Genomic DNA, 27,021 nt, shown 5'->3' with positions numbered 1-27,021 from the left:
GGTCATCTCAGGTGGGAGGTGTTTGAAAAGATTGCTAATCCCCTCAATATATTTTTTTCTGCATCATTTGAACTATTCAGCTGCCTTGGGGTGCGGAAGAAGAAGAAGAAGAAGAAGAAGAAGAAGAAGAAGAAGAAGAAGAAGAAGAAGAGGAGGAGGAGGAGGAGGAGGAGGAGGAGGAGGAGGAGGAGGAGGAGGAGGAAGAAGAAGAAGAAGAAGAAGAAGAAGAAGAAGAAGAAGAAGAAGAAGAAGAAGATTCACCCATTAAAAATTATTGGTGAGTTCATTGCACATCAAATAGGAAGAAGGAGTGTCTTGTTCCCTCTCTCAAACAGCACAATAGACTGGTCCACTGCAGGTCAGAAAATACTGTGGTGGACAAATGGTAAGTGTGGGTGTATTTTGGATGCATACTTCATGTAGGATATATACGGGAAATGTGTGGTTTTATACATTTGTCTCTAGTTCGGCGCTTTCAGGGAGGAAAAACAATGTGGAATCGGGTGATTATGTAATTGTAGAGGCATTGAATTGTTTCTTTTTTGTATTATAAACCCCCAAATCCCCCAATCATCATGACTCCAGAAGATTCTGGGAGCTGCAGTCCAAGAAAGGACCTTCCTCAAACTCTGGTTGGAGATAAAACAGGTGTTAAAACTGATAAAATGCGGAACATAAATGTTCCTTTCCCCTTATTGCTGAAGAGTCACCCACAAAAAAAAACACAGAAAGAGGACCATGCATAATGATTCATGTCCTGATTTTTAGAAGTACAGAAGCCTTCTCCGTGGGAGTTATCAGATGCCATGTCCTTGTGAAATCAATTGGTATATAAATGATAACAATGAGTAAACCAGCCCAAGGTCGCTTCAGCTAGGATTCCTCACAAGTCTCCTGACCTCACCTGGAATACACTCACAACAGTTTCAATTCCAGACCTTGCCTCTCTCCACCCAGCCTTGAGCTGAGGCAGTGTAGCAGGTCTGAGGAAATGTTCAGAGCCTGTGAAGGACTCCATTTCTGACAGCCAAAGGGCTTTGTAAAGGATCTGTTTGAGAGAAGGCAGAACACTGGAAAGCTCTAGTATGTCTTAGAAGTCTAACAGATAACCAAAAGGGGAATGGAGTCACTGAAAGGGTCTCAGTGCCATTCATGGATGGACACCGCACAGCTCTCCAGATGCTGTACTGTAATATCCATCAGGCCTAAATAGCATAGTCAATTATATGAATATGGAATGTAGCAGTACAACAATACCCGGAAGTCCACATTTTGTCTAACCCTAGTGCAATGTTTAGTCCAAGCACGGTAAGGCCACTGAATCAAGTGGAACTTGTTAAGTTGATAACTTTCACTGGTCCAATGGGTCTATTTTAGTGGGGACTAACCATCAGATTTTGGGCCAGAGTAAATAAATTTCCCAGTCTCCCCTGTGTCTCCATATGGAGCTCCCAGAATTTCTTCAGATAAATGTAGAAGGTAGAAGAAATGTAAAGGTAGAAGAAACTGAGCACTGACAAAATTTTCCATAAAAATAACTTAATCATTTAATATCAATGAGCCACAGGTCCATAGTACCGATTTCATTAAATTCTAATATAACATTAGATGTCACCGTGAGAGTTCGTGATACAGTAGAGTCTCACTTATCCAACATAAACGGGCCGGCAGAATGTTGGATAAGTTAAAATGTTGAATAATAAGGAGGGATTAAGGAAAAGCCTATTAAACATCAAATTACATTATGATTTTACAAATTAAGCACCATAACATCATGTTTTACAACAAATAAGCAGTTCAATACACGGTAACGTTATGTAATAATTACTGTATTTATGAACTTAGCACCAAAACATCGCAATGTATTGAAAACATTGACTACAAAAACATTGACTACTAAAAGGCCGATTGCATTGGATAATACAGAATGTTGGAGTGGAGGTTGGATAAGTGAGACTCTACTGTATATGGCAAGATATCAATATTTTAAGATTCAACATGGTGTGGTGGTTTGCCAGTTGAACTAAGCCTCTTGGAAGACTATGGTTCAAATCCCCACTCAGCCATGGAAACCCACTGCATGATCTTGGGCAAGTCACACCTTCTCAGCCTCAGAAGAAGGTAATGGCAACCCCTTCTGAGCATATTGTGCCCTGTTAGGCTCAGCTTAGAATCATAATAAGCTGACAATCATTACAAGGCATATTTCAGTAATCAATATTCAAATAAATTAATTAACAACATTGATGGGGAAAGTTTCCAGGAAACACTATTAAGGGAGACAAGGAGGAAACCTCTTTACTGCCATTTAGAAAATGTAGACAAAAATAATAGCCCTAGTTTCCATGGTTTTGAATCAAATCAATCAGCAAGGTTCTACTATATCTTCTTCAGAAGATTGTATGTCTTCTTCATTGAGAGTTTTTAGAAAAAGACTAAGAAGTATTTGTTCAGAAACCATATATATATATATATATATATATATATATATATTAAAAAAATTTCATTTTAGTAATGAACTAGAATATCTTCTGATTCTGCATTCTTGTCATAAATGTGAATCAGCATGGTGTAGTGGTTTGAGTGCTGGACTCAGATTCTACGAGAGCAAAATTTGAATCCCTGCTCAGCCATGGAAAGCCATTGGGTGACCTTGAGCAAATCACACTCTTAGCCCAAAAGGAAAGCAGTGACAAATCTCCTCAGAATAACCGAGGCCCCTAAAATAGGGTTGGCATAAGTCAAAATCAAAAAACAGCAGTGACATAATTTCTCTGAAAAGCCAACAGGTACCTTCCTTAAATAAACTGGAGCCTTCTATCCATCAAGGACATGGTTTTAAACTTCAGAAAGATTGAACAGATGAACATCAGGCACATCAGATAACATGGGTGAAACTTATAATGGAGATTCTAGAAATTTCCTCTTAAGTGGTGATCACTAAGAAAGAGTCATGGATACTTGAGTTATAAAACGCCAGACAATGGGACAGGCATTAGTCTATACTGTGTCTCTATAGGTTCCCTGCAGTCTGGTGTTTCCATGGTTCTGCTCTACCATTTCATTCAGTGCTGGTCAATCAAGCTCCCGAAACAGTCAGCTGACTCTCCATTGCAGTGACTTGATAGGGTGCCTTAGAAACAACCAGCTTGCATTGATGGCTCTGACCAATCCCTCTTTTCCTCCAGTCACTTCTCCACTTATCTGAGCATGTAAATATTACCTCACCGGTAGCTGCAGAGCCACAGAGAAAGACTTTTTTTAAAACCTAGCCTAAAAACATCCATAATGATAGGTGTGGGCAGGAACCCCAGGAAATATCCCAAACATTAGTGCATTTTTAAAACATTTTTTTCCAGAAGAGCAGAAAGATTTTCATAATCTGGCAACAGAATCAGATCAAGCAAAGGGCTCTGTAAAACACAGCAAGGCAGGCCCCTTTAAGAAAAAAAGTGAGAGATGTGATTTAAGGCCTGCATGTCCTTGGTTAGACACAGAAGTACATGCATGGAAGATGAAAAATTCAAGCACAGCTCAATCCTCAAACAGATTATAGCTACAGAGATGTAAATGTACATCTTGATACAGATACATCTTTAATGCCAAGGCAGCAGAAGACGCCAAAGAGAGAGGAGAAGAACTGTTGAGATTGTGAAGCTCTTGGAATGTATGGGTTGTATATTATATATGGGCAGGTACAGGGATGTAAATATACATATGCATCCTAATGCTATGAGAGCAGAGGAGGCCAAACAGAGGGAAATTGTGAGGCTCTTAGATTGTATGGATTGGATACTACACATGGGCAGCTACAGGGGTGTAAATATAATGTCGATACAGATGACTCTTAAGGCCACAGCAGCAGAAAAGGACAAAGAGGCCCGCTCGGAGGTCAGAGCTATGTTGTTGTTTGTCTTTGTCCTATGTTAAAAGGCATTGAATGTTTGCCTAATATGTGTAATGTGATCCGCCCTGAGTCCCCTTCGGGGTTAGAAGGGCGGAATATAAATGCTATAAATAAATAATAAATAAATAAGAGAGGGAGAACACTGTAGAGACTGTGAGGCTCCTGGATTGTATGGATATATTATACATGGGCAGCTACAGGCAAGTAAATATACATAGGCATCTTAATGCTATAGGAGTAGAAGAGGCCAAAGAGAGGGAAACTGTGAGACTCTTGGACAGCATGGATTGTATATTATACATGAGCAGGCATGGGCAAATTTCAGCCCTCCAAGTGCCTTGGACTACAACTCCCACAATTCCTAACAGCCGGTAGGCTGTTAGGAATTGTGGAAGTTGTAGTCCAAGGCACCTGGAGGACCGAAGTTTGCCCATGCCTGAGCTACAGGGATGTAAATATACATATGCATCTTAATGCTATGGGAGCAGAAGAGGCCAAAGAGAGGGAAACTGTGAGGCTCTTGGATAGTGTGGATTGTATAATATATATGAGCAGCTACAAGGATGTAAATATACATATGCATCTCAATGCTATGGAAGCAAAAGAGGCAGAAGAGACTGAAACTGTGAGGCTCTTTGATAGAATTGATTGTATATTATACATGAGCGGGCATGATCAACTTTGGCCCTCCAGGTGTTTTGGACTACAACGCCCACAATTCCTTACAACCTACCAGCTGTTAGAAATTGTGGGAGTTGTAGTCCAAGGCACCTGGAGGGCCGAAGTTTTTGAACTGCTAGGTTGGCAGGAGCTGGAGCTAACAGCGGCCGCTCATGCCGCTCCCGGGGTTTGAACCTGGGACCTTTCGGTCTGCAGCTCAGTGCTTTAATGCACTTTGCCACCGGGGCTCCTATATGAGCAGCTACAGGGATGTAAATATACATGTGTTTCTTAATGTTATGGGAGAAGAAAAGGCCAAAGAGAGGAAACTTATGAGAGTCTTGGATTGTATGGACTGGATACTATACATGATGGGCAGCTACAGGCACGTAAATATACGTATGCATCTTAATGCTATGGGAGCAGAAGAGGCCAAAGAGGCGGAAACTGTGAGGCTCTTGGATAGGATGGGAGAGGGAATGTGAGGCTCCTGGATTGCCTTGCTTCTGGGCCCTGGGTGCGCATTCAGCACCATGGAGAGCGCCCAATGCCTGGGCCTAATGAGATACTACCTTGGAGATGGGACCCAAAAGGCTGAACACGACCTCCCTCTCCTCCCCGAAGCCACGCTCGCCCCTTCTCCAGGGAGGGCCCCGACTTACACTGCTCCGCTTTGGTGGACATGGCGAGGGCGCTGGGGTGCAAAGAGTTGGCCTCAATCTTGGCCAGCGTCGGGGTCTCCTTAGCAAACGGGATTCTTCTCCCAGGGTGAGGATGAGGATGAAGATCCTGGCGGCAACAGCAGGGAAGAAGTCTCCTCCTCCTCTTTGCCTGGACTGCATCCCCCCGCCTCTTCCTTCACCGCCGCTCCCATTGCTGCAAACTGCAACGCGGTGCCCTCCTCCCCAGAAAGCCCCTGTAACTCCAGCCAGGAAGAGACCATTCAGAGAGCGGTGGCTAGGAAGGGCTGGGAAATATGGCTAGGAATGACTGAGAAATGCGTTCTTCTCTCAATTGCACCCCCCTTCTTGAGGCAGAATGAACTCGACCACAGAGGAAACGTTTGGGGAGGGGGAAGCGGGAGGGGAAGGTTCCATTCATGAAGAGGGGCGTCCGCCTTTGGCCAGCCTTTTAAAGGAGAAGGGGGTCGCAAATTGGCTCTCCAGAAATCTCGGTGCGAAATCCAGCTGCTGGTGGTGATTTAGGACTGAGTGTGGATTTGAATCTCAGAGTTCATCTACACCAGGCATGGGCAAACTTCAGCCCTCCAGGTGTTTTGGACTGCAACTCCCACAATTCCTAGCAGCCGGTAGGCTGCTAGGAATTGTGGGAGTTGAAGTCCAAAACACCTGGAGGGCCGAAGTTTGCCCATGCCTGATCTACAGCATGACATCACTTTTAACTGTCATGGCAATTGTAGTTTTACAATTGTAGTTTCACCAAACTACATATCCCAGAATTCTATAGCATTAAGCCATGCCAGATACAACTGTATTGAGCCTACATTGTAGATGCACCTTTATTCTCCCTGGTCTAAAATGCTTGGGACCAGAAATGTATTGGGTTTTTTTTTTTGCGGGGGAAGATTTTCTCATACAGTAGAGTCTCACTTATCCAAGCCCCGCTTATCCAAGCTTCTGGATAATCCAAGCCATTTTTGTAGTCAATGTTTTCAATATATCGTGATATTTTGGTGCTAAATTCATAAATACAGTAATTACAACATAGCATTACTGCGTATTGAACTACTTTTTCTGTCAAATTTGTTGTATAACATGATGTTTTGGCGCTTAATCTGTAAAATCATAACCTAATTTGATGTTTAATAGGCTTTTCCTTGATCCCTCCTTATTATCCAACATATTCGCTTATCCAACGTTCTGCCGGCCTGTTTATGTTGGATAAGTGAGACTCTACTGTATACATAATAAGATATCTTAGAGATTTTTTTGTCAGAAGCAACTTGAGAAACTGCAAGTCGCTTCTGGTGTGAGAGAATTGGCCGCCTGCAAGGATGTTGCTCAGGGGACACCTGGATGTTTTTGATGTTTCTACCATCCTTGTGGGAGCCTTCTCTCATGTCCCTGCATGGGGAGCTGGAGCTGATAGAGGGAGCTCATCTGTGCTATCCCAGGTTGGATTCGAACTGGCAACCTTCAGGTCAGCAATCCAACCTTCAAGTCATCAGTCCTGCCAGCACAAGGGTTTAACCCACTGTGCCACCAGGGGCTCTGCTATCTTGGAGATGGGACATAAATTTCATGTTTTTGTCCTATATCTTGGAAATGGGACATAAACATGAAATTCATTAATAATCTTTACACAGCTCATACACATAGGCGGAAGGTAATTTTATTATTATGAGGTTGACACTTCAGCACTTTAGTTTATGAATTGATAGCAGCTAGTTTTTATTTATAAGATTTCTGTGTTTTAAAAATTAAGCAATTTTATGTTATGTGTGTTGGCAATGATTGTTGTTATAGCTTTATTGTTGTTGTTATTGTTTTATACTTATATACCATTTTATGTTATATGCTGCACCCTGAAGTGTCTTTGTGAGCCGCCCTGTGGTGGGGAGATGATGGCGGGATACAAATAAAGTTTATTATTATTTTTATTATTATTCCTCATAATTTTGTGCACGAAACAAAAGGTACATTGAACTATCAGAAAGCAAAAGTATCACAATCTCACCTTTCCATGTGGACAGTTTTGGATTTTGGAGTATTTCAGATTTCTGGATAAGGGATGCTCAACCTGTGCCAACTTTTTTTTTATCCTATCAGAAGTGACTTGAGAACATACTGCAAGTTGCTTCTGGTGTGAGATAATTGGCCATCTACAAAGACATTGCCCAGGGGATGCCTGGATGTGTTACCATCCTGCTGGGAGGCTTCTCTCATGTCCCCGCAAGCTAGAGCTGATCGACGGGAGCTCACCCCATCTCACAAATTCAAACCGGCAACCTTCAGGTCAGCAGTTCAGCCAGCACAAGGGTTTAACCCATTGCGCCACTGTGACTCCTGTGCCAACCGAAACGTACCCAAAGGAACTGAGTAAGACACCATGTAATTCAGTAGTTGGGATTCAGTAGCTGGGATTAGACACTGGATTAAAGGCTCATTGGGATTCAATCCACATTATAGTTATCATGATCAATAACCTATCTCAGGATTGCCTTGTAAATTTCTCCACATGGAGTTTTAAAAAATCATATTGATTTTGTCGTGTTTGTATGTGTGTGTTTTCAAGTTACCTGTCGACTTTTAATAATCATCAAAATTTCATAGAGTTTTCATAGGCAAAGAATACTCAGAGGTGGTTTCACTATTTCTCTCCTCTGAAATAAAGACTACAGACCTGGTAGTGGTGGTGGTAGTAGTAGTAGTAGTAATTTATTACATGCCTCTCCTTATGACTCGAAGCTGGATGCAACAGCGTTAAAACAAAATGATAAAACACAACACTATTAAAACGAATATAACACAAGACCGGAGCCCTCGATGGTGTAGCGGGTTAAACCATTGAGCTGCTAAACTTGCTGATCGAAAGGTTGGTGGTTCAAATCCGGGGAGCGGGGTGAGCTCCCGCTGTTAGCCCCAGTTTCTGCCAACCTACCAGTCCAAAAACATGTAAATGTGAGTAGATCGATAGGTACCACTCCGGCAGGAAGGTAACCACGCTCCATGCAGTCATGCCAGCCACATGCCCTTGGAGGTGTCTATGGACAATGCCAGCTCTTTGGCTTAGAAATGGAGATGAGCACCAATCCCCAGAGTCAGACACGACTAGACTTAATATCAGGGGAAAACCTTTCCCTTTACCTTAACACAAGACCATTATCAGTCTTCCATCCAGTGCTAACCAGAGCTGATCCTGCTTATCTTCAAGATCAGATGGTATCTGGTGCCTTTAGTGCATTTAGGTCCACAATCCTAAAACATCTGCAGTGATCAAAATGGTAAAATAAGAATAAGGAAGAATACACAAGCTAGGAGCAATTTGCTTTTGCCTGACTGTACTAGAAAGATTCCACCGCCTTGTCGCTTTTCCCTTCTGCTGTTTGTACTTCTACTGAGTGTAAACTGCTTTTGTACTTTAAATGCAATTTGCAGCAATTGATGTACAGTGAGGACAAATGGAAAAAGTCACAGGGACCATAGTATAGGAATCCTCCCTTATTCACAGGGGATACATTCCAAGCCTCCCTGTGGAAGCATAGTTAGTAATGCTGTGAAAGAGGGCCTTCTCTTAGACTCTGGAACTCTTTTTTGAGGATTACAGAATCCCGTGCCCCACGTCTGCTGCCCTTCTACGGCTCGCCAAAACTAATCTTTGGCTTCATTCAATGAGCTTTCAAAACAGGGAGTTTTTAAAGAACAAGTTAAGTGTCCTGCATTGTTTTAAAATTAATTGGCCTTGGTTGCTTTTTATCTTTCAAAATGCAATTAAACTTTTTAGAGTAGTAGTAGCAGCAACAGTAGAAATATTTATACTCCACAATTCAGTCACCAAGGCTCTCTAAGCAGCTTAAAAATTGTTCCTTTGGCAGTTCCCTGCCCTCAAAAATCTTAATAAGGTAAGGTACATAAGGAAAAAGGGGCCCCTGGTGGCACAGTGTGTTAAAGCGCTGAGCTGCTGAACTTGCGGACTGAAAGGTCCCAGGTTCAAATTCCGGGAGTGGAATGAGCGCCCGCTGTTAGCTCCAGCTCCTGCCAACCTAGCAGTTCAAAAACATGCCAATGTGAGTAGATCAATAGGTACCGCTCCGGTGGGAAGGTAATGGCACTCCATGCAGTCATGCCGGCCACATGACCTTGGAGGTATCTACGGACAACACCGGCTCTTCGGCTTAGAAATGGAGATGACCACCAACCCCCAGAGTCAGTCACAACTGGACTTAACGTCAGGGGAAACCTTTACCTTTTTACATAAGGAAAAAGGAATGGCAGTGGGAGACGGGATTAAGTCCTGCAGATATTGCCTTGTCTTCTCTGCCTCTGAAACCAGGACAGTGGTAGTCGGTATGAATGGAGAATCTTTCGATTGCTTCTGGGCCTAGACATGGTGAGTGTTGATTTCAATTGTTTTTAATGCTCTCAATAGTTTAGTTCCATTTTGATGTTCCCTTTGTGTAGATGTTTAGCTGTATTGTTCCCTTTTCAAATTGTAAGATTCCTTCAGTCCCAGTTTTGGGAGACAGCTTCAATTACAAATAACTACAAATACAAATATGTTGTGAGAGGGAGAGGGAGAAACTAGGGTGTTTTCGAAGGAATGGGAAAAGTGGGGCAACAGGGGATTCATCAGGACTGTTGGGACATGAGAGAAGCCTCCCACAAAGATGGCAAAATATCAAAAACATCTGGGCATCCCCTGGGCAAAGTCCTTGCAGATGGCCAATTCTCTCACACCAGAAGTGACCTGCAGTTTCTCAAGCCACTCCTGACATAAAAAAAATATCTGGACTGTTCATCCAAACCAGAATAGTTAAAGAGAATGAGTACTGTGTGAGTTTTGTGCTAAATGACAGTGTTGTGCAACCAAATGCACAACTAGAAGTGTCCAGCAGCTGATTTCAGTAAGGGCAGACAGGTTTGCACCAGCTGAAAATGCATACACAACAGTGCAACATGTGCAACTCTATTTTGCAACCTTGGACTGAATATGGATATAGTACATGAAGCAAAAGTGTCCAACCACTTCCTTAGGGGAACTTACACATATGGATCAAATCAATACGATTCCAGCCTAAGTGTATTTAGAACTGCAGCGTTGATTGGGTGTATTTTTAGACTTCATCTTCATCAAAAGATGGGTAACACAGGGGTGGTGTGTTACATGAGAGAGCTTAGACAGTTGCTCCCTTGTGAGAGCAATGAACACAGCTTTCTTCTTGCTATGTATTTCTGTAGACAGGTTAAGGCATTTTTAAAAAGATGTCAGGTCTTTGAAAAGTGTTGAAGGGGATTAGGCCTTGCAGAATTGTGCTGAAGTGTCAAAAAGTTCTGTCTTGTGTTTCTGTGAGGGTGGCAGAACTGAGACTAGAAGCTTATCTAGTCTACTCAATTATCACAGAATCTCAAAGATGGAAGAGACCACAAGGGCCATCTAGTCCAAACCCTGCCATGCAGGAAAAGCACAATCATTATAGCCAAGTATATCTCTAAGGAGATATCTTCATTATAATGCTTTTTGACACGACCTTAAACTGCCATTGTGGAATTATGACATTTTAAATTGGTGAGAGCCTTAGAATTCTCTAGTGCCTTCTCCTGAAGTATAGCATTAGAGGTTTGGGGCAAAGAGTTCTAAGAAACTGAAACTAGAAATCCTAGGAGTTCATGACATAAAGCCATGAGCAGTTATAGTGTTATCAAGTGTATAATGTAGTCCAGGGATCCTCAAACTTTTAAAGCAAAGGTTCGGTTCACAGCCCCTCAGACTGTTGGGGGATGGACAATAATTTGAAAAGGACATGAACAAATTCCTATGCACACTGCACATATCTTATTTGTAGTGCAAAAACATGGGGAAAACAATAAAATACTTAAAATAAAATAAATAAAATACTTTTGAACCTAGCAGTTCAAAAAATGCAAATGTGAGTAGATCAATAGGTACCGCTCCAGCGGGAAGGTAACAGTGCTCCATGCAGTTATGCCGGCCACATGACCTGGAGATGTCTATGGACAACGCCGGCTCTTCGGCTTAGAATTGGAGATGAGCACCAACCCCCAGAGTCGGACACGACTGGACTTAACATCAAGGGAAACCTTTACCTTTACCTAAACTTACCAGTATTTCAATGGGAAGTGTGGGCCTGCTTTTGGCTGATGAAATGGTCAAGTTAATAAAAAATGTTGTTGTTGTTGTTGTTGTTGTTGTTGTTGTTGTTGTTGTGTGCCTTCAAGTCATTTCAGACTTGGGATGACTATAAGTCTAAAATTTAGAGGTTTCTTGTGTCAGGAGTGACTTGAGAAACTGCAAGTTGCTTCTGGTGTGAGAGAATAGGCTATCTGCAAGGACATTGCCCAGGGAACGCCTGGATATTTTTGATGTTTTTACCATACTTGTGGGAGGCTTCTCTCAAGTCCCCACATGGAGCTGGAGCTGATAGAAGAAGCTCATCTGCGCTCTCTCCGGGTTGGATTCGAACCGGCAACCTTCAAGTCAGCAACCCTACCTTCAAGTGGTCAGTCCTGCCGGCACAAGGGTTCAACCCACTGTGCCATCGGGGGCTCCAAAAACTATGACCTGATATGATCTTTTCAGAATAGCTTGCAAGGCGGCTGATTAGAAATGGAAAAAGAGTATGTTATGATTCATCCAAGCCTTAAGATGATATGAGAAAGTTTCCGGATGTTAACATAGGGAAGGACATCTAAGAGATCTATAGAAACACTTTGTCTCTTAGAGGAAACTTTGCTCCTGGCTTAATTTTCTGCTTAGAGTGGGGGCAGGTAAATGACCTTGGAGGGCTGCATCTGGCCTGCAAGCCTTAGTTTGGGAACCCCTAATGTAATGCTTTCTTTAGCTCTGATGTGGTAGACTGGCAGTATTTTTCTCAATGTGCCAGGGATTGGCACTATTTTTGCACCTATTGACTACACTTCTTTCTTTCCTGGAGATGTAGTAAAATAAGAACCAATATCACACAGACCAGCACCAGTCCACAGACCACTGCTTTGAATAACACTGGTGTAGTAGACACACACCAAATACCTCCTCCAAAGTTCTCATAGCCCTTGGAAGGCATGTATGAAGGACTTGTATTGCACAGTCCTCCAAATCAGCTGCACCAAAGGAAGAAAAGCAGATCAAGGTCTTTTTCACATGAGCTTCACAAAAGGACATAAGATGAGAGAGTGGAGTTTCCTTGAGGACACTTTGAACAAACAGACAGGCACAATCCAAGCAGGGTCCCTGAGACCAATCACATCTGGGAAGCCCTGAAAATGTCAGTGACAGAAAACAGGTTACACTGACATGCTAGGCTAAGGCGTTCTAATATCAACATGCGGCAGATGCAAGGCCACAAAGTCCTGGGAATTAACTTTGTCACGTCTCCTTGGTGCTCTGAGAGGTCATTGTTTTCCAGACATTTCCCCAGTCACTCAGTTTAGTTAAAACTTCAGAAACTCTTGCAGAACTATCTTTTTATTTGTATGGGCCAAGCCAACAAAACATTAAAAAAAACCAATTAGGTACTACATTCAAAGCAATGGATACAAGATACCCCACATTGTTTCCCTTGCTCTGCATTTTCTCAACTGGAAACAGAGCCGAGATCTCTCTCTTTTCTGGTTGTATTTCTTCAGTGGTGAAGTTCTGTCATTTGACAGAGGAAGTCAAAATACTATAAGCATGTAAAGTATGACTGGAAACAGATGAACAGCGTTGGCCTGATAGCCACATGAGCATCAGTCCCTTTTTGACCCACCTAATGACAGCCACAGAATCTACTTGGCTTTAAGTTGCTAGACATTTCCCTGCCATCTAATAGTGATATTGGACTTCCATCTGACAAACTGAAACATATCCAGGGAAGGATGACCAAGTTGATTGAAGATCTAGAAACAAAACCTTTTGAAGAATGATCTAGGTTGCTAGATTTGTTTCACATGCACAAAAGAAGATTTGGAGGCAACCTGACAGCCTTCTTTAAGTATCTGAAAAGATGGAAGATAATAGGAAATGGAATAAGCTTGTTTTCTGCTGCTCTGGAACAGAAAATTAGTGGATTCAAATGACAAGGAAAGAGGATCTGTCTAAACTTTAGAACCTATTGACTCTAAGAGATATTGGACTGGAATAGAGGGAGGTAGACTCCTCAGAACCCCTTCAGGAGACTCTATTGGTGATGAACCTTCCCTGAAAACTGGGTGCATTCTTAAGGAAGGGCAAAAGTGAAGGCACCAAGAACCCAAATGCTGAAGAAGATTTGGAAAAATTAAATGTAGCCTACATCACAAGCCAAACAAGTTCATTCTCCCCCTGTCCTCAGCCAGACTCTTGATTGGCTGAGCTCCAGGAATCCTGAAAAAGAATGTGGCAGAGAGGGAATAAGATGACCAGGTAAAATGATGCCTCCCAGCTAAATCTCATCACACTTTTCTGTGTTCAAGGACTTTCACAATTCCATGCACGTCTATGCACCTGTATCCTTATGAAGCTTCTCCAGAATTCATTATGACTTGGGTGCACCTACACTGTAAAATTAATGAAGCTGGACACTACTTTAACTGCCATGGCTTAATGTTCTGGAATCCTGAGAGTTGTCTTTTGGTGAGGCACCACCACTCATTGGCAAAGAATGCTAAAGACCTTGCAATACTACAACTCCTGTGATCCCACAGCATTAAGCCATAGCGGTTGAAGTGGCTTTAAACTTCATTAATTCTACAGGGTAGATCACGCATGGCAAACCTTTTTGCCTTGGGGCTTCATTGTGGCATAAGGACAGGGTTGCTCACCACATCATTCTGCCGGGAGGAAAACAAGACAAGTGTGCGACTGCCCTGATCTTCCTCCCCAATTCCTCCCCAATACTCCCCCTCAATATCCGGGCTGTCCTCTCAGTATTATGCTGGGAGGAGAATGAGGCAGGTGACATCTGAGAGCACCCTGGAGTGTGCCTTCCTCAAGCCGTGCTCCCAGCATAAGAACAGGGCTGCTCATAAAGTCCTTATGCCGGGAGGAGGGCAAGACATGCAGTGGCTCAGAGCACTCCAAAGGGTTCTCAGCTGCTGCATGCCTTTCTCCCCCATCCTTTATGCATAAGGATGTGGTGGGCCATTGTGGCTTCATGCCAAGAGGACAGGGAAAATGAGGAGGGCCTGAGGTGAGCGCCCAGGGGGCCGCATCCGGCCCCCAGGCCTTAGTTTGTCCATGCCTGGTGTAGATGCTCCTGTATCCTTAGGTAATTTTGCCTATTATGATGTCCTCCACTGCTTTTCCTGCTGTACAGGAGGAATACATAAAGTACCTTGAACTTACAAACTATCAAAATCATTGTTTAATAAAATATATTGATCCAGTGAACAATCCATTGATCCTTTGCATAATTAGAAAGCAATATTTGCAGCAACAGGAACCACAAGTCACTGGCATTTGTTGGCTTTGCATGCAGTAAACATGAAAGTCTGTCTTTATACTGAAAAAGTAACGTAATGTGTGCTTTGAACTGTCTGTTTTGTTGCCGTAACTATAACCTGATATGATCTTTTCAGAACAGCTTGCAAGGCGGCTGATTAGAAATGGAAAAAGAGTATGTTATGATTCATCCTTGCCTTAAGATGATATGAGAAAGTTTCCGGATGTTAACATAGGGAAGGACATCTAAGAGATCTATAGAAACATTTTGTCTCTTAGAAGAAACTTTGCTCCTGGCTTAATTTTCTGCTTCTTTTTTCCCCAAGAGGCTGAAGATAGGAGAGCTAGATTTTTCAAGAGTTTGGAAATGGGACTGCTAATTTTTTCCAATTCTTCAGCTAGATTTTGAAGGGGTTGGAGATTTTTTGTGTGTGTGTCAAGAACGATTTGAGAAACTGCAAGTTGCTTCTGTTGTGAGTGAATTGGCTGTCTGCAAGGATGTTGCCCAGGGGATGCCTGGATGTTTTTACCATCCTTGTAGGAGAAACCCCAGCCACCTTACAGCTGTTAGGATTTCTGGTAGTTGAAGGCCAAAACATCTGGGGACCCACAGGTTGAGAACCACTGTCCTATATAATCATGGAAGCTAAGTAGGGTTAGCTCTGGTTAGTACTTGGATGGAAGACTGCTAACAGATTCCAGGTGCTATAGATTATAGTTCAGAAGAAGGAACTTGGAAAACCACTTCTGAGTATTCCTTGCCTAGGAAACCCTAGGAAATTAATAGCATTGCCATAAGTCTACAGGTGACTGGAAGGCACATATGCACACACACCAGTAGCAAAGATGCAAAATGCCACATCTTTAAACAAATTGGTGTTGTTTCCCTGAACAAAAAACATTTTTAGAACATTTGCCCTAGTTATTACAATCTAGAGAGTGAAAATATTTGTACTTTATATAACATCCGGATGCCCTATTTCTTCCAATTGTGTTTTGATTAGAAAGCAGAAGATTATTTGGATCTTCTCTTCTCAATACAATACAATAGATAGTAAGCTTATTCTAGGAAAGTTGAAAGGTAAATCAAAATCTATTAGGAGACTTCTCAGTCTTTTGCAGTAGATCAGTAAGGGGTGCCTCTACACTGTGCCACTTTAACTGCTATGGCTCAATGTCATGGAATCATGAGAGTCGTAGTTTTACAAGGGCATTAGCTTTTTCTGCCCAAGAATACTGATGCTATCAAACAACCAATCCCATAATTCCATAGCATTGTACCATAGGAGTGTTGTAAAACTACATTATTTCTACAGTGCCGATACACTCAAGGATTTTTGATTCCCCAATGTTTAACAAAAACATTGAAAAAGTGAATTCTTGTATATAGGGATTGTGAGCTGGGGTCCCTTTGGGTACTCAATTCGTGGGCTTAGTATTCTTTAATTCTAAATGTATGCCTCTCATGTCAGGCACCAGTCGTGGATCTTGTGAGTTTATGCATGCATTTATTTTATTGCATTTTTAAACCACCCACTAACCAGAATTCTCTTTGCAGTGTGCAGTCTTCTAAAATATGAACTGCATCAATAATACACGACTGAAGAAGTCAAAAATAAAACCAAGAGAAACTCTCAACTGGGAATAAAAGATTTCAGCATCTGAAACCAAATTAAAATCAAGAGCAGGATAAGAATTTGAAGCACACAAACTATGAAACAGTCCTTAAATGCTTGGGAGAATAATAAGGCCTTAAAATACCTGGCAGGGTTTCATACATGAAGCTCACTTACATTGTAGTATTTTCAGGGGCAGGTGAACCTCACAGAGTTGAACTTTATTTAAGTATCCTAAATAGATCCTGCAAAGATCTTGAGCATAAGGATATTCCAACTGGTGGCAGCACACTCTCCAACATTGCCCAAGTTAAAACAAGGAGATGTGCTCAAGCAGAATCAGTGTGGTTGAGATGACAAAATGTAATAATGAGGAAGAACAGATAAGCGAAGAAAAGCTATTGTAGTTTACTTTTGCCTGAGTCTACAGGGAAATGCAAGATTTTACTCCCTCCTCTCCTACCTGCTGAGTTATTTAAATGCAAAGTATGGTACTTCTACAGCCATAGAAGAATTTTGAGGGCAAAGGGGAAAAGTAGAAAGACAAGAAAGAAACTGGGACATTTTAAAATAAGTTTTAAAAGTGGGATGACATATAATTAATTGTAATTTTCTCTACCAAATCAGAATAGTTGGAAGGCATCTCATAGTACTCTATGGAAACATGGGTCTTATTATGAGTGTGGCAGTGCCAACCCATGATGTTTAACAGAGATTAGGACTGTGTTTTGTTAAAACACTGATAGCCTAGCAAGTAACCTCGCCTTGAAAATCTCCAGAGACATACAGACCATCTTCCCCCTAAGCAACCATTTCCTTAGTCAAATTGCCCCTTATTATCTTTACATTTCCCCAAGAGTCCAACCAAAATCTAGGCTGCTGTTACTTAAACTCACAAGATCAAATTTTCCCCCTTTCAGCACAGAGAATGAGTCTTTGCACTCCTCTTTGTGACAACCCTTTGGTTTTTTGGGGTTTTTTTCAGATTGCTGTGTTTCATTGCTTTCCGCTAACCACCTTGTAATCCGTAGGGGTTGGAAGGTTAGGCTATAAATATTTTAAATGAATATATTTTTGCACTGAGCCAAGGATAAACATGCAGAAGATTGTATCAGCACATCTATAGCTTCTAGATCAGGTGTGGGACTCATGTGTTCCTCAGGATGCTATTGGTATGCTAATCAACATAGCCAATAGTGAAGAATGTACAGTCTAGCATATGTTGAAAGGATGCATCTAGATCAAGGGTGAGGGTTTGTGGACCTCCAGAGGTGGTTTGATTCTAGCTCCCATCGGTCCCAGCCATCAATCAATAACCAATGTAGCTGGTGTTCAGAAAGAAAGAGGATAGGTATCCTCTAGGTGTAGCTACGGAGTGGAAAGAATTCTTTGCCTCATGATATATTATTTTAGTCTCCAAATCTCTAACGTGGTGGAAAGTAAGACACTGAAAATTGTTCACACCTACAACCTCATCACATCTATCTAAAAAGCACCCTACCCTGTTTCCCCTAAAATAAGACATCTCCAGAAAATAAGACCTAGTAGAGGTTTTGATGAATTGCTAAATATAAGGCCTCCCCCGAAAGTAAGACCTAGCAAAGTTTTTGTTTGGAAGCATGCTCACTGAACAGAACACCAGAGCATGCAGGATCGGTAAATGTATGTACCATAGATAGTTGTACATGGAAATAGTGGTAGTAACAAGAAATTCTTGATAGGATTCACAGTTTGTCTGATTATTCTGGTTTGTGATGACAGCTACTGTACAGTATATAATAAATTTTCATGTTTTTGTTCAACAATAAATGTGAATTCTTTTTCATGGAAAAATAAGACATCCCCTGAAAATAAGACCTAAAGCATCTTTGGGAGCAAAAATTAATATAAGACACTGTCTTATTTTCAGGGAAACACGGTAGGATGCTTTCACCCTGTCTTCTAGGACAAAGCCCCACACCAGCCATCACGTAACATTGTGTGACTTCCAGCAGAGGCCCTGCCCCCAACAGGAATGAAGACATCGCTGAAGGCTTTCCCCACAACACAGGAGGCTTCCCAGGTCCTCAGCAGAAGGGCAACGCTTCCCCCTTGTGATGGGGAAAGTGTTGCCAAGAGGGAGCTCTCTTTTCTCCCCAAAGCCAGGCAAAGTGAGATACTTTACCTGATCTTTGTGATGAGGCCCTTCAAACTCTTGGAATGCCTCAAATGAGTTTCTAAAAGCTCAACTAAAGTATTAAGTTACTGCTTTGCTAGAAATGTGAGGATATGAGAAAAATTCAGGGACAGAATTCTTGTTCAGGATCAGTGTCCTCATCTCCACCCACGCCAGTAGCTAAAAGTTTAGTTACCCCGTCTTGGTTGACTGAGACAAGCAAAAATAAAAAGCTTTTCTGTGCTCTTTTTTAACTTTGGCCTCCCATTGCTTTGGGCTATGGCCATATCTTCATCAGTCATACAATTATAGAAATATGAAGTTGAAAGAAACCACAAGGCCCATATAGTCCAAACCTCTGCTGCAGAAGAATACACAATCAAAGCACTCCTGATAGATGAACTCCAAAGAAGGAGACTCCATCACATTCTAAGACAACATAGTCTACTGTCTCTACTATCAAACAGCTCAGACCATCATGAAGTTCTTCTTACTGTTTTCCTTACTTTTTTCCTGTAGTTTGAATCAATTGCTCCATGTCTTACTCTAGAATAGCAGAAATCAACTTAGCTTCATCTTTAATATGGCATCCTTTCAGATATACAAACATGGCTATTGTACCATCAGGCTCTTGATGTAAAGATTGCCAGCCCTGGCCTGAGTGTATTAGGTGGCTTATGTTTCTTTCATGAAAACAGATAAAGGTTTCTCAAAAAATTAATTTGTGATCATTAGATCACATAATTATCATATAATTCTATCTATTCCTATGACAACACATTAAGATGGTCACTCCTGAAATTTAATTTAATAGGATTACAGTCATTTGCTGTTGTTAATTGCTGTCAAGTCAACTTTGACTTATGGTAACTCTATGAACAAAAGATGTCAAAGTCATCCTGCTATCAACAGCCTTTAGGTCTTGCAAATCAGTGATGTGGCATCCTTGACAGTGTAGATCCAGCCTGAGTCTATACACATATACTGTAGTCTTCCTCTTTTCCTATTGTCTTCCACTTTACCAAGTGTTATTGTCTGTTCTAATGACTCTTGTCTTCTCATGATAAATAAGATCATTACTTGGTATTCATCTGTAGAAATGTATGATTACACAAACCATGGATACAAGTAGTAGTCCTCAGCTCGTTAGAATAAAACTATAATATTATTCTAGCAGCTTTGGCTAATTTAATATTATTAAATATAAATCAAGGTATAAAAAGGAATATTTAACATAACTTCTCAGTTATGTTTGGTGGTTATGGCCAAAATTCATAATAAATCCCAGTTATGTTTACCAAACAGAAACAGTGGAGTTTACATTAGTATTGATTTACCATTTAGCAGTTTGGGGTGTTGTTGTTTTTCAGTTCAAACATGATATGTTTTATTAGATTCTTTCGGGTACATTAAAAAAGAGAATATATATATACTGTAGACAGAAAAAATAAAGCCAAAAAAAGCACAGAGCAAGATAAGCAAGAATTAACATTTGACTTCTGAATTTTCTAATTATTGTTATACCTCATACTATATAAAATAACTTCTCAGATTATAAGTGCTATATTCATACTGACAAGTATCAAAACTTACAGATAATGTTATCCAGATTTTTCTGCAAAAAGACAACAAAAAGTTCCCTGACTTTCTTTCATCAAAGTTGATAATTTGTCAGCTTCTCTAAGTCAGCCAGTTTCGACAACTAATCTCATTAATTGGAATTGTGATATTTTTTTGTTTCTGCATATATATTTGCATCATCCATCAATCTCAACAGAAACAAGTCCAGTATCAACTGAATATTAACATTCAAAATCTTCTGTATCAAATGATGTATTGGACTCCAAAATTCCTGAGCCCTCCCACAAGTCACCAATACATGTATAATGAAATGCCCCAACCTTTAGCTCATAGCCCAGCATATTATATTATATATTTTAGGCAATTTTCTGGGGTCAAATATCCATGATACACAGGGAGAGACAGATAATGAAATTGTCTTGCTGATCGTAATCTCCAAAAAAAAGTTTGAAGTAGAACTTGAAAATGTTTGGACTACAAGTGCCAGAATCCCCTAACTAGTGTTGACATGACAGCTGATGATTCTATTTCTTCCGAGGGGGGGGGGAGCTTTTTCCAGAAGAAGACAATGATGTGAACTAGTAGCAACAATTGATGCAGCTTTCCTGCTTCTGCCTGTTTTATAAAAATGATTCATGACACGGTTGATTGACCAGCAAAATTACACAATATTCTTTTGTTTAAATTTTGATCTATATTTCAAACAACTGCTCCAACGGATATCAGAAGCCTCCTATTCAAAATAAACATTTATGTATTCTAACTTTCCCAGATACATCAAACATATTTCCACATTTTACTTAAAATGAAATGTTTGCCTCCTGCCATTCCCACCATACTAGCTTACATCCTTTGTTTACATGGTCACTGATAGACCGTCTCACTCCTCATTACCATCACTTTTCTTAAAAATAAATAGGAGACATCATTTCATCATTCCCTGAATGATGCAGGGTGAGAAACAAGAGGAAAAATACAACTGAGCCCCCAATCGGTAATCTAAGCAATTAGGTCTGCTCATTAACTTGAAGTGCATGAATGGGCTCTTTGATCTCCAAGGAATTATGATTCACGTATTTCATTTCATGCGTGATCATGCTGGCAAGATAGAGTTTGTACTTGCCTTTGTGTTTTCAGCTTGTCAAAATCTCATTGGTGTTGTCTGATGAATACTAGATTGCTTTGGAGTCTGTACAGAGTGGGACTAAGACTTATAAGAAGGAAATCTTTGGGATTTTTTCTCATATCTAATAAATAACTAGGAAGGCCTCTTCTCGGAACAGGTTATACATGTCAGGCCCAGCCCAAGATATTGTGCTGAGACAAAAGCCAAAATGATACCCCCTGATTCATAAAATCATGGAGTTGAAAGTGACCACAAAGGCAAGCTATCTAGTCTAGGCCATGCTATGCATATATCCATAACAAAATCACTCCTGAAAGATGGCCATCCAATCTGTTGAAGGTTCTCCCAAGAAGGAGGGCCAATCACCCTCTGAGACAGTATGTTCCACTGAACAGCTCTCCATGCACAAATGCCACACAAACTAGAAATTTAATCCTCCTTCAGTGTTGGCCATAGAAGAGCATTCTTGACCACACAAATGGGTGATACTAATTTCCATAGATCCTGACTAGATTTCCTGTTTTAGGGACAAAACATAGGAAGATGCTTCCTGTAGCAACCATGAGCTTAGGCATGCTTGAGCCAATCCAATGGCTTGTCATTTGGATTTTCTAAGTGTTGCCATCATTGCCTAACAGTTCTTCAGAAGTAATTATGCAAAGAGTTTCTGCATGATTTGTTGGTGTGGAGAGTTGGTTTTAAAAAGAGTTTGAAAATGTGACCTTTCAATGACCAGAATCCCCAGCCAGCACTTCCTAGTTTTCCAAGCTCTTGATCTAAGGATGAGCTTCAAATCCCACGCCATCACCTGGAATATCTTCAGGCTCAGAGCAGTTCTGCTATAAGTATTGGATGCATTCCTCTAGAGCAGGCATGGGCAACTTCATCCCTCCAGGTGTTTTGGACTTCAACTGGTAAGCTGGCTGGGATTTCTTGACTTTCCCTTTCCACAGTAGGTATGGTTCCTGGCAGACTAAAAGGGTGAACTTTATTGATGGAAAATTGTGCAATTTTATAAAACTTTCAATTGCAGTTCATATATTCAGCTATTTTGGGAAGCCTGTAGATTTTGGAGTCCACATGGTGGTGGGAGCTGGAATTTAACCATTTCTGCTGGTCTATGCAATAGGCAATCTCTGTGTAGCCTGTTGCATGCTTTTCTGTCGTCCCGAGAATACTACCACTGAATCAGCCAACAAAAATCTCTTGCACTCCTCTACACCATCTAGGTGTTTTGGATAATATCAACAAATAGAACTGGAGCAACAAATAGAATTGGTGCAACTCCTGATAAGTTCTGGAGGGTCCAATATACCACCCAGTCCTGGGAATTTGACTACCTTTAGCAACAATCAAACAAATCAACCTTATAGAAGTTGTTGTAAAATGACTGAGAAAATGCATTCAAAGAACTGCAAACTCTCTAGAACTGCTATAGAAATAATTGACATCATAAACCTGGTACTTTTGTCTGTAAAATTTGAAATTTCATGTAGTAACAACAAGATCAATCCAGCACTTTTTTCTGCTCTGAAATAACTCCTAGCTATTATGATTATCAAGATACAGTAGAGTCTCACTTATCCAACATCCGCTTATGCTACATTCTGGATTATCCCACGCAGTCTGCCTTTTAGTAGTCAGTGTTTTTGTAGTCAATGTTGTGATATTTTGGTGCTAAATTTGTAAATACAGTAATTACTACATAGCATTACTGCATATTGAACTACTTTTTCTGCCAAATTTGTTGTATAACATGATGTTTTGGTACTTAATTTATAAAATCATAACCTAATTTGATTTTTAATAGGCTTTTCCTTGGTCCCTCCTTATTGTCCAACATATTCGCTTATCCAATGTTCTGCTGGCCCGCTTACATTCAATAAGTGAGACTCTACTGTAATAGCATGGGTATTTAGACTTGTGAAGTAATTCCTTAACATCTAGCAATTCCTCTTTGTTGCTAATAAATAAAGGAATCACAGCAACAGAGATAAAATCTGGAGGCGTTCATTCTATTTTTAGTTGACATGGGTTGTTGATAGCTGATCTGATGAGCCACATCTTCCAGAAACTGAAGAATGTCTTCTACCTCATTCTGTAGCTTGGAATATGGGACAGGAACCATCCAGCTGGTCCAAGAACAGCCAGAGAAAACACTGTTAAGCCAATGATGGTTTCCTACATCAAGAGAAAGAGAAGGTCATATCAGGCAAAGCAAAAGTGGAACGCCCCCAGCAGCTTTCGGCCCGCAGAAGCATATACAATGTTACTGAACTATTAAAGCTGTAATCCAGTAATGTGATAAGTATAAAAGCCAGTCCCACTGAAATATGATGATTATACTCATTCCAGTCACTAGCTGATGCAGTTCTTGTCAACAAAAAAGCAAAGTGTGGTTTGTCATTTTTAGGTCACTGTAGGATGTAAAACTGGGTTGGGGGAAATTACTTCCAAAGCCTGACAAGGGCTTAGTAGCTTTCCTGTGTTTTCACAAATGCTCTGAAAATGAGGACATACTGCTGCAGCTGTTCTGGTATAATAGACATTAGGAAAGTTACGTTTTTGGATTAGAATCACCTAGCTAGCATAGCCGGTAGCTGAAGATCCTGGAAGATGTTCTCTTTAAAGGTATTTTTTCTAAGCTCTGGAACATAATGGCTGCATGGAAATAGTGCCTTAAAATCTCTTTCGCTGTCTAAGAATGCAGCTAAAACACACAGAAAGGTCTTGCCCCAAAGCTGCATGAGAATCCCTGTAGAGAGATGCCAAGCAGACCCACAAATCTGTTTAAACAGAAGGGTTGGAAAGGCAGCTGGTGGCATCCACATTGGGGTGCAGTGAAACCCTTGGATGCTAAGTGTTATTCCCAATTTTGCAAAAGATATCCAAGTTGCTGAATTCTGTTTCCAAAGAAGTCCAGCATTTTGGATAACTTCTTTACATTCTAGAGCAGAAGTTTAAATCCTAAGTAGATTCACCACAGCACCGACAAGAAAGTCTCTGAACCCTGGGTAATTTAAACCATGGATGGATTCCATTTTATTCCATACTATCTCCTACAATTGGGAGAAGTGTTATGCACAGCAGTCACAAACATCTCTGTGTCGTAACTGTGCCTCCTTTGGCTTTTTCTGGAGCCTCACTGCCTTGTTTATTCCTGCAGATAACCCCACCCCCAAAATCTGGTGTTGCCGAAAATGTTTGACTTCCTTCCCTGCCGAAAGAGAAAGGGAGCAGAGTGACCTAAAAGTGAAGATGTCCGATGAGGGGCAAGAAGAGACATTCTGCTAAACAGGAAGATACACTGACACCCTGGTGTACTGCTGTTTATATTGATCTCCAACAGTCATTGTGCTGACTCCAGGAATTTAGATGATATGGGATGACAGAAGAATGACTTCCTGGATGTGAAAATGGCCAAAGGCAGCCCCGTTCCTGAAAAAAATGGTACAGTTTACCCCCACCCCCACCCTATAACGATGTGGCTGAAATGAGGAGTGACTAAGTTATTTTTAATGTTCCTTCAAGCCAACTCTGATGTATGGTGACCCTATCCTAAGGTTTTCTTCCAAGGTTTATTATCCATCAGCAGAACAGAAATCATACACATATAGAATATGAAGCTAAGCTTTGACAACAGCAGCAATAACAGCAGAGGAATGGTTTAGACCTGAAAGAGTTATAGAACATTCAATGGACAGGACATACAATGAAACTGTTCATCCTGCTGTTATTGCATAGGGTTTTGATCTACCTGAGACATGGGGAAAATTCACACTAGACAATTATTGGGTTTTTTATTTATCATGTCAGAAGTGAATTGAAAATATGGTTATAATGTATAGAAAAATCACAAACAAAACCACAATTATAGTGCTGTTAGTTCGGGGTGAGAAGGGCGGAATATAAATACTGTAAATAAAATAAATTTAAATGCAATTGTCCCATTCAATAGAATCCTGGCTGTTTGCAGTTTGGTGAGGACACTTTTAGATAGTTTACTGACCTCCAACAACCTTTCAAAAAGAGTTTGTAAAGTAAAACATGTGACCATTAGAGTTGTTTAATTAACATACTGCATGTAAAAAAAGAGTTCTGGATATTTTAAAGTGATCTCATATAACATGTGTAAAATGTTCTCTAAAGTGCTGAATGGATGCTCAGTAATGCATGTTCTGAATTTAAAGGCTATAAGGATATTAAATATGATTGCTATTCAGACCAAAACACAGTCTCAGAGTACCATAGTTCTCCTTGTTTGGCCCAAGGCTTTCATTTAATATATTATGAACCTGAGTTTACAAAGATAAATCTGACTTGATGGGATTCTGTATTTCAGCAGGGTGATTCTCAAAAGGGGAAAAGGAGAAAGGAAACAATATCCTCTCATTCAGCACTTTAGGTCTTACAGGGCTTGTGAAGTTCAGGCAGGCTGACTTTCTCAGTGAAGTTCCATATGCTTAAATATTCTGTTTAATTTTTAAGAGCATTTGAAGTTAAAGTGAATCCACAAAGGGGAAATTTCTCCTTTCATCTAGAGGCCACCTGAGATACCTCCTCCTCAACTTGTCTAGAGGCTTAAACAAATGAACAAGAATAGAAAGTCTGCTGGGGACAGAAATCGGAAATGTTATCCTTTTGAAGTATAAATCTCTGTTGGCATTGGGGATTCTAGACATTGTAGTAATGATTCCACATCCACCATTACCATCCCACATCACACAGTTGAGGTCTAAAGGCCTTGCTTCATTTAGAAGAGAAAGGGATTCACCTGAGCAGAAACAATACATTAATCCCATTCTCTCATTAGGAGAACAAATTAACTGGAGTCCCAGTCTCCAAAATATGTGGCTGTCCCAGTAAATAAGCTAGTTCACCCTCCACCTGACCAGGTAACCCCTCAAAGAGTTGCACTATAACTTATCCCTAGTTAGATGGGATGTGTAGTCCAAGACATTTGGAGGGCGAAAAGTTGGAGTAGGATGAGAAAAGGCAATGAGGATGAAAGTATGGATAAGAAGGAAACTCACCAGTGGACCCACTTTGCCTTTGGCTGGCTTACTATGAATGAGACATCCATGTCTGTTTGCCATCCTGATGAAGAGGAATCCCGAATGGAGCCGGCAACCTTGGCTCATGACTAGGGCCATCATTCAAGTGAGTAGGACGAGAAAGAGTTTGATCAACAGCCTTGTCTAGTTGATGGTTCCAGCTCTGTTGAACTGGATGCTCTTTAGCAACAGGTAACCCAGGAACTCAATAGTTTATTTGCAGTCAAACAGTCTGGATGGACTCTATATTTACCTTAGCCACTACCAAGTCAGGAGACCCCTGTTCTCTGTCACTCTGTCTGCTCTCTTGAAAGGATGAAAAGCCTTCTGGATCAATCACCTCCCACAAGCTTACTTAACTGTGTCAGCTGTTGGTACCCAAGGGATAGGAGGAGCCAGTCCCAGTAGCTGGGGACAGTACAGTCAAGGCAGGCAGAATAAACTATTAGATTAAAAGAGCAGAATCAACGGCAAAATTCCCAGATCTCAAGAATTGGCCATGGGCCTAAGGACAAGGGAGGAGAATCTAAACATGAGAGTGCTGCCTTGCAAAGTTTGTGTATATATATTTTTCTTGATGTATTAGTTTTTAATTTTTTTCAATAGCATAATTTTGTGAAATTGTGCATAATTATCCTGTTTAATATCACCACTAGGGCTGTCCTTTGCAACAATACTCTTAAAACATCACCAGAGCTCATTTGCTGTAATGTCACAAATGGTTATCCACAACACTCAAGTCTAGGCATTGAAATCTCAGGGCTTGGGATAGTCTTAGCATGTCAAAGTTATTGGGACGGGTTATGGTACTCTTCTGGACTACA

The 27,021-nt window shown here is 40.9% G+C and overlaps 1 protein-coding gene and 1 long non-coding RNA gene across 6 annotated transcripts in view; both read right to left on the bottom strand.

The window, feature by feature from the left end:
* Positions 1 to 5,603, bottom strand: part of unc79 (unc-79 homolog, NALCN channel complex subunit) — a 143,147-nt gene extending 137,544 nt beyond the window's left edge. For 3 of the 5 annotated variants that reach the window (XM_008111082.3, XM_016990865.2, XM_008111140.3), the window contains exon 1: positions 5,230 to 5,598. In XM_008111082.3, the coding sequence (XP_008109289.1) occupies positions 5,230 to 5,251 (22 nt within the window). In that variant the 5' untranslated portion in view covers positions 5,252 to 5,598. Of the gene's footprint in view, positions 1 to 5,229 lie in introns of all 5 variants that reach the window. The other 2 variants (XR_010002173.1, XM_062968415.1) reach the window with 2 other exon arrangements.
* Positions 5,604 to 12,714: 7,111 nt separating this feature from the next.
* LOC134295548 (uncharacterized) lies at positions 12,715 to 26,683 on the bottom strand. Its single transcript, XR_010002172.1, has 2 exons — positions 26,177 to 26,683; positions 12,715 to 23,324 (listed from the first exon to the last, which is right to left on the bottom strand). It is a non-coding gene; the product is annotated as an uncharacterized LOC134295548 (long non-coding RNA).
* Between the last annotated feature and the right edge of the window lie 338 nt (positions 26,684 to 27,021).

Source organism: Anolis carolinensis, chromosome 1 (genome assembly GCF_035594765.1).
Source record: "Anolis carolinensis isolate JA03-04 chromosome 1, rAnoCar3.1.pri, whole genome shotgun sequence".
Lineage (NCBI taxonomy): Eukaryota > Metazoa > Chordata > Lepidosauria > Squamata > Dactyloidae > Anolis > Anolis carolinensis.
This window is presented reverse-complemented; position numbering and strand designations above follow the sequence as displayed.